This window comes from Pristiophorus japonicus, chromosome 1, assembly GCF_044704955.1.
Source record: "Pristiophorus japonicus isolate sPriJap1 chromosome 1, sPriJap1.hap1, whole genome shotgun sequence".
NCBI classification, from domain to species: Eukaryota; Metazoa; Chordata; class Chondrichthyes; family Pristiophoridae; genus Pristiophorus; species Pristiophorus japonicus.
This window is the reverse complement of record NC_091977.1, coordinates 543,367,225-543,377,346: the sequence shown is the minus strand read 5'-3', so window position 1 is coordinate 543,377,346 and position 10,122 is coordinate 543,367,225. Positions and strand designations below refer to the sequence as shown.

At 50.8% G+C, this 10,122-nt stretch overlaps 1 protein-coding gene across 1 annotated transcript in view; it reads left to right on the top strand.

Annotated features, from left to right (window-relative positions):
• The first annotated feature begins 451 nt into the window (after positions 1–451).
• The window catches only part of cdk5 (cyclin dependent kinase 5), a 49,284-nt gene continuing 39,613 nt past the window's right edge, over positions 452–10,122 (top strand). Inside the window, exon 1 of the mRNA XM_070897015.1 lies at positions 452–532. Coding sequence (XP_070753116.1) covers positions 496–532 — 37 coding nt within the window. The 5' untranslated portion in view covers positions 452–495. The remainder of the gene's footprint in view (positions 533–10,122) is intronic.

Sequence of the window (10,122 nt, the reverse complement as noted above, 5' to 3'; positions counted from 1 at the left end):
TGCAGTAACCCCTCCGAGACTGCAGGTGGCGGTGTGGAACGAGGAGCTGCAGTAATCCCTCCGAGGCTGCGGGCGGCGCTGTTGGACGGGGAGCTGCAGTAACCCCTCCGAGGCTGCGGGCGGCGCTGTTGGACGGGGAGCTGCAGTAACCCCTCCGAGGCTGCGGGCGGCGCTGTTGGACGGGGAGCTGCAGTAACCCCTCCGAGGCTGCGGGCGGCGCTGTTGGACGGGGAGCTGCAGTAACCCCTCCGAGGCTGCGGGCGGCGCTGTTGGACGGGGAGCTGCAGTAACCCCTCCGAGGCTGCGGGCGGCGCTGTTGGACGGGGAGCTGCAGTAACCCCTCCGAGGCTGCGGGCGGCGCTGTTGGACGGGGAGCTGCAGTAATCCCTCCGAGGCTGCGGGCGGCGCTGTTGGACGGGGAGCTGCAGTAATCCCTCCGAGGCTGCGGGCGGCGCTGTGGCTCCGATTCCCGCCTCTCGGACACCGACCGCCGCGATGCAGAAATACGAGAAACTGGAGAAAATCGGCGAAGGTAAACGACGGGGGCCCGGGCCCGGGCCCAGGGGGCGGCCGGGTTCCGGGTGCAGGCCCAGGCCCAGGGGGCGGCCGGGTTCCGGGTGCAGGCCCAGGCCCAGGGGGCGGCCGGGTTCCGGGTGCAGGCCCAGCAGCAGAGGCAGAGGCCGAGGCCGAGGCCGAGTCCCCGCCTCCCTCCCGGAGCCGCGGCCGGAGCGGGGCGGGGTGACTGAAGGGGCGGCCGGGCCTCGGGTCGCGGGGCTGGGCGAAGCCCTTCCCGGTGGAATATCGCCTGACGCTCCCATATTGTACACAGCAATATCCCAGCCGGGGCTAGAGGCCTCAGAACCACAGGCCTCCCCAAAACACAATGTCCCTCAGTACTGCCCCTCCGACAGTGCGGCTCTCCCTCAGTACTGCCCCTCCGACAGTGCGGCTCTCCCTCAGTACTGCCCCTCCGACAGTGCGGCTCTCCCTCAGTACTGCCCCTCCGACAGTGCGGCTCTCCCTCGGTACTGCCCCTCCGACAGTGCGGCACTCCCTCAGTACTGCCCCTCCGACAGTGCAGCACTCCCTCAATACTGTCCCTCCGACAGTGCGGCACTCCCTCAGTACTGCCCCTCCGACAGTGCGGCACTCCCTCAGTACTGCCCCTCCGACAGTGCAGCACTCCCTCAGTACTGTCCCTCCGACAGTGCAGCACTCCCTCAGTACTGTCCCTCCGACAGTGCGGCACTCCCTCAATACTGTCCCTCCGACAGTGCGGCACTCCCTCAGTACTGCCCCTCCGACAGTGCGGCGCTCCCTCAATACTGTCCCTCCGACAGTGCAGCACTCCCTCAGTACTGTCCCTCCGACAGTGCGGCACTCCCTCAATACTGTCCCTCCGACAGTGCGGCACTCCCTCAATACTGTCCCTCCGACAGTGCAGCACTCCCTCAGTACTGTCCCTCCGACAGTGCGGCACTCCCTCAGTACTGCCCCTCCGACAGTGCGGCACTCCCTCAGTACTGCCCCTCCGACAGTGCAGCACTCCCTCAGTACTGCCCCTCCGACAGTGCGGCACTCCCTCAGTACTGCCCCTCCGACAGTGCAGCACTCCCTCAGTACTGCCCCTCCGACAGTGCAGCGCTCCCTCAGTACTGCCCCTCCGACAGTGCAGCACTCCCTCAGTACTGCCCCTCCGACAGTGCAGCACTCCCTCAGTACTGCCCCTCCGACAGTGCAGCGCTCCCTCAGTACTGCCCCTCCGACAGTGCAGCACTCCCTCAGTACTGCCCCTCCGACAGTGCAGCACTCCCTCAGTATTCTCTGGAGTGTCAGCCTGGATTATGGGCTCTGTGGAGTTGGACTTGAACCCAAGACCTTCTGACCCAGCAACAACAACTTGTATTTATATAGCAACTTTAATGATGTAAAACATCCCAAGGTGCTTCACAGGAGCGATTGTCAAACAAAATGTGACACTGAACTACATAACTAGATATTAGGACAGGTCAAAGAGGTAGGTTTTAAGGAGCATCTTAAAGTTGGAGAGGTTTGGGTAGAAATGCTAAAGCTTAGGATCCAGCCAGCTGAATATCTCGGCTGCCAATGGTGGAGCGATTTAAAATCGGGGATGCGTAAGGACCCAGCTTTGGAGGAGCGCAGAGATATCAGAGTGCAGGAGGTTACAGAGATAGGAAGGGTCGAGACCATGGAGGAACACCAGGATAAAAATTTTAGATTCAAGGGGCTGCAGGACGCTGAGGTACAAGTGCTAACACTGAGCCATGGCTAACACTGAAACAAAGATTTTGTTTTCTTGAGAGTGTGCTCTGACTTGAAGTGAATGGCAGCCCAGAGCTGGTAATGGAGGCCTGCAGTTTGCTGCAAGTGGTAATTTGTGAAGCTGGGTCAATCTCCTTCCGCTGTTTCTGCCAGACACAATGGTTTAGTAGATGCCTGTTAAAGCATTAGGCTAACTCCCAGCTGTTATGAATTTATGAAAGGGAAATCATGTTTGACAAATATGTTCGAGTTTTTTGAGGTTGTAACTAGCAGAATAGATAAGGGGGAACCAGTGGATGTGGTGTATTTGGATTTTCAGAAAGCATTCGATAAGGTGCCACACAGAGGTTATTAAACAAAATTAGGGCTCATGGACTTCGGGGTAATCTAGGTGCACCAATATCAGTGTACTCCCTCAGGCCAACATCCCCAGCATTGAGCGTGGTCAATGCCTCGATCAGCTCCGGTGGTCAGGCCACATTGTCCGCATGGAGTTCGCGTGCTCCCGACGATGAGACTCGGTGCTCGGTGCCTTCCCGGATACTCCTCCTCCACTTTGAGCGGTCTTGGGCCCGGGATTCCCAATAGTCGGTGGGGATGTTACATTTTTTCAAGGAGGCTTTGAGGGTGTCCTTGTAGCGTTTTCTCTGCCCCCCTGGGGCGCGCCTGCCGTACGTAGCTCGGAGCAGAGGGCTTGTTTCGGGAGTCTAGTATCGGGCATGTGGACAATGTGCCCGTCCATCGGAGCTGATCGAGCGTGGTTGATGCCTCGATGCTGGGGATGTTGGCCTGAGACAGAACACTGACGTTGGTGTGCCTATCCTGCCAATGAATTTACAGGATTTTGTGGAGGCAGCATTGGTGATATTTCTCCAGTGCTTTGAGGTACCTACTGTACATAGTCCATGTCTCTGAAGCATATAGGAGGGCGGGTATCACTACTGCTCTGTAGACCATGAGCTTGGAGCCAGGTTTGAGATCCTGATCTTCGAACACTTTTATCCTCAGGCGGTCAAATGCTGCAATAGCACACTGAAGGCGGTGTTGGACTTTGTCATCGATGTCTGTCCTTGTTGACAGTAGGCTCCCGAGGAGCGGGAAGTGGTCCACGTTGTCCAAGGTCTCGTCGTGGATCTTGATAATCGGGGGGGTGCAGTACTGTGGCGGGGTTTGGTTGGTAGAGGACCTTTGTCTTGCTGATGTTTAATGTAAGGCTCAGACTCTCGTTCAGTGAAGGTGTCAACGATGGTTTGGAGTTTGGACTCTGAGTGTGCACGAACTCAAGCATCGTCTGCATATTGTAATTCACTGACAGAGGTTGGAACTACCTTGGATCTGGACTTGTTGGCGGTTGAACAATTTCCTGTTCGTCCTGTAGGTTAACTCCACTCTGGCGGGGAGCTGGTTGGAGGATGCAAAGGGAACCTGAGAACGAATTCAAAAGGGAAGGATGTAAAACAGAAATTGGATAGCAAGAATCTAGAAAGTGAATCTGTAAGACAGAGGAAACAGGGCTTAGTATGTAATAAGCAAGGTTTTCCTGTGTTGAATGGCATATACTTTAATGCAAGGTGTATAGCGAATAAGGCGGATGAGCTAAGAGCACAGGTAGACACTTAGGAGTATGACATTATAGGCCATTGCAGAAACATGGCTGAAAGAGGGGCAGGTTTGGCAGATTAATATTCCTGGCTACAGGATTTTTAGACAAGATAGAGAGGGGGGAAAAAAGGGGGGCGGGTGCAGTCCTGATTAAAGAAACTATTACAGCGGTGAGGAGGGATGTTGTGTTCGAGGGATCATCAAATAAAAAAGGGGCGATCACACTGCTGGGCGTGTGTTATAGACCCCCAAACAGTGGGAGGGAGATAGAGGAGCAAATATGTCGGCAAATTGCTGTGAAGTCCAAAAACCATAGGGTAGTAATAGTAGGGGATTTTAACTATCCAAATATTGATTGGGACAAATTTAGTGTGAAGGTATAGAGGGTGCGGAATTCTTGAAATGCATTCAAGAGAACTTTTTTAGTCCGTATGTAACAAGCCCAACATGAGAGGGGGTGGTCTTGGATTTAGTTTTGGGGAATGAAGCTGGGCAGGTTGAAGGGGTATTAGTGGGGGAGCACTTGGGTGTCAGTGACCATAATTCAGTCAGATTCAAGTTGGTTATGGATAAGGACAAGAATAGGCCTGGAATAAAAGTTCTGAATTGGGGAAAAGCTAATTTTGCTAAGTTAAGGAGTGATTTGACCATAGTGGCCTGGAAACAGCTACTTGTGGGTAAATCAGTGTTGCAACAGTGGGAGGCATTTAAGGAGGAGATCTGAAAGGCTCAGGCCAAATATGTGCCCTTAAAGAAAAAGGCTGGGAAAATTAATTCGAGTGCCCCCTGGATGGCTAGGGACTTACAGGGGAGGATTAAGAAAAAAAGGGATGCATCCCAGGGTATTAAAAGAGATGGCGGAAGTTATAGCAGATGCAGTTGTTATAATCTACCAAAATTCTCTGGACTCTGGGGAGGTACCAGCGGATTGGAGAGCAGCTAATGTAACGCCTTTGTTTAAACAAGAGATTGGTGTGCAATATCAAAGCACATGGTATTGGGGGTAATATACTGACGTGGATAGAGAACTGGTTGACAGACAGGAAGCAGAGAGTCGGGATAAACGGATCCTTTTCAGAATGGCAGGCAGTGACTAGTGGGGTGCCGCAGGGTTCAGTGCTGGGACCCCAGCTATTTACAATATATATTAATGATTTGAATGAAGGAATTGAGTGTAATATCTCCAGGTTTGCAGATGACACTAAGCTGGGTGGCGGTGTGAGCTGTGAGGAAGACGCTAAGAGACTGCATTGTGACTTCGACAGGTTAGGTGAGTGGGCAAATACATGGCAGATGCAGTATAATGTGGATAAATGTGAGGTTATCCATTTTGGGGGCAAAAACACGAATGCAGAATATTATCTGAATAGCGGCAGATTAGGAAAAGGGGAGGTGCAACGAGACCTGGGTGTCATGGTACATCAGTCATTGAAAGTTGGCATGCAGGTACAGCAGGCGGTGAGGAAGGCAAATGGTATGTTGGCCTTCATAGCTAGGGGATTTGAGTATAGGAGCAGGGAGATCTTACTGCAATTGTACAGGACCTTGGTGAGGCCTCACCTGGAATATTGTGTTCAGTTTTGGTCTCCTAATCTGAGGAAGGACGTTCTTGCTATTGAGGGAGTGCAGCGAAGGTTCACCAGACTGATTCCCGGGATGGCGGGACTGACCTATCAAGAAAGACTGGATCAACTGGGCTTGTATTCACTGGAGTTCAGAAGAATGAGAGGGGACCTCATAGAAACGTATAAAATTCTGACGGGGTTAGACAGGTTAGATGCAGGAAGAATGTTCCCAATGTTGGGGAAGTCCAGAACCAGGGGACACAGTCTAAGGATAAGGGGGAAGCCATTTAGGACCGAGATGAGGAGGAATTTCTTCACCCAGAGAGTGGTGAACCTGTGGAATTCTCTACCACAGAAAGTTGTTGAGGCCAATTCACTAAATATATTCAAAAAGGAGTTAGATGAAGTCCTTACTACTAGGGGAATCAAGGGGTATGGTGAGAAAGCAGGAATGGGGTACTGAAGTTGCATGTTCAGCCATGAACTCATTGAATGGCGGTGCAGGCTAGAAGGGCTGAATGGCCTACTCCTGCACCTATTTTCTATGTTTCTATGACTGGGCCTGTACTCAATGGAGTTTAGAAGGATGAGAGGGGATCTGATAGAAACATATAAAATTCTGACGGGACTGGACAGGTTGTTACCGATGTTGGGGAAGTCCAGAACCAGGGGACACAGTCTAAGGATAAGGGGTAAGCCATTTAGGACTGAGATGAGGAGAAACTTCTTCACTCAGAGAGTTGTTAACCTGTGAAATTCCCTACCGCAGAGTGTTGTTGATGTCAGTTCATTGAATATATTCAAAAAAGAGTTAGATATGGCCCTTATGGCTAAAGGGATCAAGGGGTATGGAGAGAAAGCAGGAAAGGGATACTGAGGTGAATGATCAGCCATGATCTTATTTGAATGGTGGTGCAGGCTCGAAGGGCCGAATGGCCTACTTCTGCGCCTATTTTCTATTTTTCTATGTTTCTATCTTCTATAAATATATTAAGAGTAAGAGGGTACCTAAAGAAAGAGTAGGGACTATTATTCTTTGTTTGGAGGCGGAAGATGTTGGTTGGGTTCTTAACGAATACTTTGCATCTGTTTTCACAAAGGAAAGGGGCAATGCAGATACTGCTATCGAGGAGGAGTGTGATATTCTGGATAAAATAAATGTAGTGAGAGAGGAAGTATTAAGAGGTTTAGCAAGAGGTTTAGACACAAAGATTAGTGTGAAAGCGGGTTGTGTAGAGGACACAGAGAGGTTGCAAAGAGATTTAGATAGGTTAAGCGAATGGGCTAAGGTTTGGCAGATGGAATACAATGTCGGAAAGTGTGAGGTCATCCACCTTGGGGGAAAAAAAACAAAAAAAGGGAATATTATTTGAATGGGGAGAAATTACAACATGCTGCGGTGCAGAGGGACCTGGGGGTCCTTGTGCATGAACTCTTTTGGGGGAAACGAAAACATTAAATCGTGGCCCCCCGATCTGGGGGACGCACCAAACATTTACAAGGCCCTTTTTTTTTGTTTTTTGTATTTTTTTTTGTTTGTTTTTTTTTAAAGTTTTTTTTTGATCACTAAAATCATATTTTTTTCTCTAAGTGCCCCCTATAAAAGGGGAGGGGGACACTAAAAACACCGGCAATTAAAACAAATTAAACTTTAAAACATAAAATCAAATTAAAATTTGGTTGCCGGGCGTGATGATGCACTCCAGTCCCTCCGGTGCCCACCTCTCGCGGAAGGCCGTGAGCGTACCGGTGGACACCGTGTGCTCCATCTCCAAGGACACCCTGGACCGGATGTAAGAGCGGAAGAGAGGCAGGCAGTCAGGTTGAACGACCCCCTCGACCGCCTGCTGCCTGGACCGGGTGATGGCACCCTTGGTCGTGCCCAAGAGCAGTCCTACGAGGAGGCCCTCGGACCTACCCGCTCCCCTCCGCACAGGGTGCCCAAAGATCAGGAGTGTGGGACTGAAGTGCAGCCAGAATTTCAGGAGCAGCCCCTTTAAATAATAAAACAGGGGCTGCAACCTTGTGCATTCGATAAAAACATGGAACACGGACTCTTCCAGACCGCAGAAATTGCAGGCGACCTGGGAGCCCGTGAACCGGCTTAAAAATTTATTGCACGGCACTGCTCCGTGCACCACCCTCCAGGCCAAGTCCCCGATAAATAGTGGGAGGACTCCCGCGTCCTTGTGCCTGAAACTCTTTTAGGAGTAAACAAAAAACATTAAACCGTGCCCCCTGATCTGGGGGAAACACCAACATTTACAAGGCCCTTTTTTAATTTTTTTGGGCACAGAATCAAATTTTTCCAAGTGCCCCCTATAAAAGGGGAGGGGGACACTAAAAGCACCGGCAATTAAAACAAATTAACTTAAAAACATAAAATCAAATTAAAATTTGGTTGCCGGGCGTGATGATGCACTCCAGTCCCTCCTGAAACTCTTTTTGAGTTTATCTGTAAAACAAAAAACATTAAACCGTGCCACCCGCCCTGGATGACACAGCAGACATTTACAAGGCCCTTTTTTTTCCCTTTTTTGTGTTTTTTTTTTGGTTTTTTTTTGGACGCTAAAATCGCATTTTTCCAAGTGCCCCCGATAAAAGGGGAGGGGGACACTAAAAGCACCGGCAATTAAAACAAATTAACTTAAAAAACATAAAATCAAATTAAAATTTGGTTGCCGGGCGTGATGATGCACTCCAGTCCCTCCTGAAACTCTTTTTGGAGTTCACCTGCAAAACATAAAACATTAAACGGTGCCACCCGACCTGGGTGACACTCCAGACATTTACAAGGCCCTTTTTTTTCCCCCCTTTTTTGTTTTTTTTTGTGTTTTTTCCAGTCCCTCCTGAATCCCAAAAAGTTAGTTTGCAGGTGCAGCAGGTAATCAGGAAGGCGAATGGAGTGTTGGCCTTCATTGCGAGAGGGATGGAGTACAAAAGCAGGGAGGTCCTGCTGCAACTGTATAGGGTATTGGTGAGGCCACACCTGGAGTACTGCGTGCAGTTTTGGTCACCTTACTTAAGGAAGGATATACTGGTTTTGGAGGGGGTACAGAGACGATTCACTTGGCTGATTCCGGAGATGAGGGGGATTACCTTATGATGATAGATTGAGTAGACTGGGTCTTTACTCGTTGGAGTTCAGAAGGATGAGGGGTGATCTTATAGAAACATTTAAAATAATGAAAGGGATAGACAAGATAGAGGCAGAGAGGTTGTTTCCACTGGTCGGGGAGACTAGAACTAGGGGGCACAGCCTCAAAATAAGGGGGAGCCAATTTAAAACCGAGTTGAGAAGGAATTTCTTCTCCCAGAGGGTTGTGAATCTGTGGAATTCTCTGCCCAGGGAAGCAGTTGAGGCTGGCTCATTGAATGTATTCAAGTCACAGATAGATAGATTTTTAACCAATAAGGGAATTAAGGGTTATGGGGAGCGGGCGGGTAAGTGGAGCTGAGTCCATGATCTTGTTGAATGGTGGAACTACTCGAGGGGCTAGATGGCCTACTCCTGTTCCTAATTCTTATGTTCTTATGTTCTAAGCAGCTTTGAAAGTAGATAAGTCGCAGGCCCGGATGAAATGCATCCCAGGCTGTTGAGCGAAGTAAAAGAGGAAATAGCATTTTCCAGTCCTCTTTGGATCTGGGCATGGTGCCGGAGGATTGGAGGACTGCAAAAGTGGTATCCTTGTTTAAGAAGGGAGAAAGGGATAGGCCGAGTAATTACAGGCCTGTCAGCCTAACCTCACTGTTAGGAAAATTATTGGAAAAAATCCTGAAAGACAGAATAAATCTGCATTTGGAAAGGCAAGGATTAATTAGGGACAGTCAGCACGGATTTGTGAAGGGAAGATCGTGTTTGACTAACTTGATTGACCCTCTTGGTTACCTCCTGAAAAAATTCAATGAGGGCAGTGTGTATGTTGTAGTATCCCGATGTAGTAAGCCCAGGGTCCTGTAAGCTTTTGAATCGCTTTCTCAACCTGCCCTGCCTCCTTCAACAGATTTGTGCACACATACCCCCATGTCTCTCTGTTCATGCACCCCCTTTAGGATTGTACCCTTTAGTTTATATTGCCACTCCTCATTCTTTCTACCAAAATCCATCAATTCACACTTTTCTGTCCGCCCATTCCACCTTCTGTGTCTGTGTCTTCCTGAAGTCGATCCCTCTCCTCCTCACTGTTCACTATACTTCTGAGTTTTGTGTCATCTGCATATTTTGAAATTGTGTCCTGTACACCCACATCTGTCATTAATATATATCAAGAAAAGCTGTGGTCCCAGTCCCGATCCCTGGGGAACACCACTGTATACCTCCCTCCAGTCCCAGAAACAACCATTCACCACTACTCTCTGTTTCCTGTCTCCCCGCCCTCCCCTTTCCCCGCCCCGCCTCTCCCCTCTCTCCCCCCTCTCCCACCCCTCCCCTCCTCACCCCACCTCTCCTCCCCCCCGCCCCCCTCCTCTCCTCCCCCCCGCCCCCCACCTCTCCTCCCCCCCGCCCCCCACCTCTCCTCCCCCCCGCCCCCCACCTCTCCTCCCCCCCGCCCCCCACCTCTCCTCCCCCCCCGCCCCCCACCTCTCCTCCCCCCCCGCCCCCCACCTCTCCTCCCCCCCGCCCCCCACCTCTCCTCCCCCCGCCCCCCACCTCTCCTCCCCCCCGCCCCCC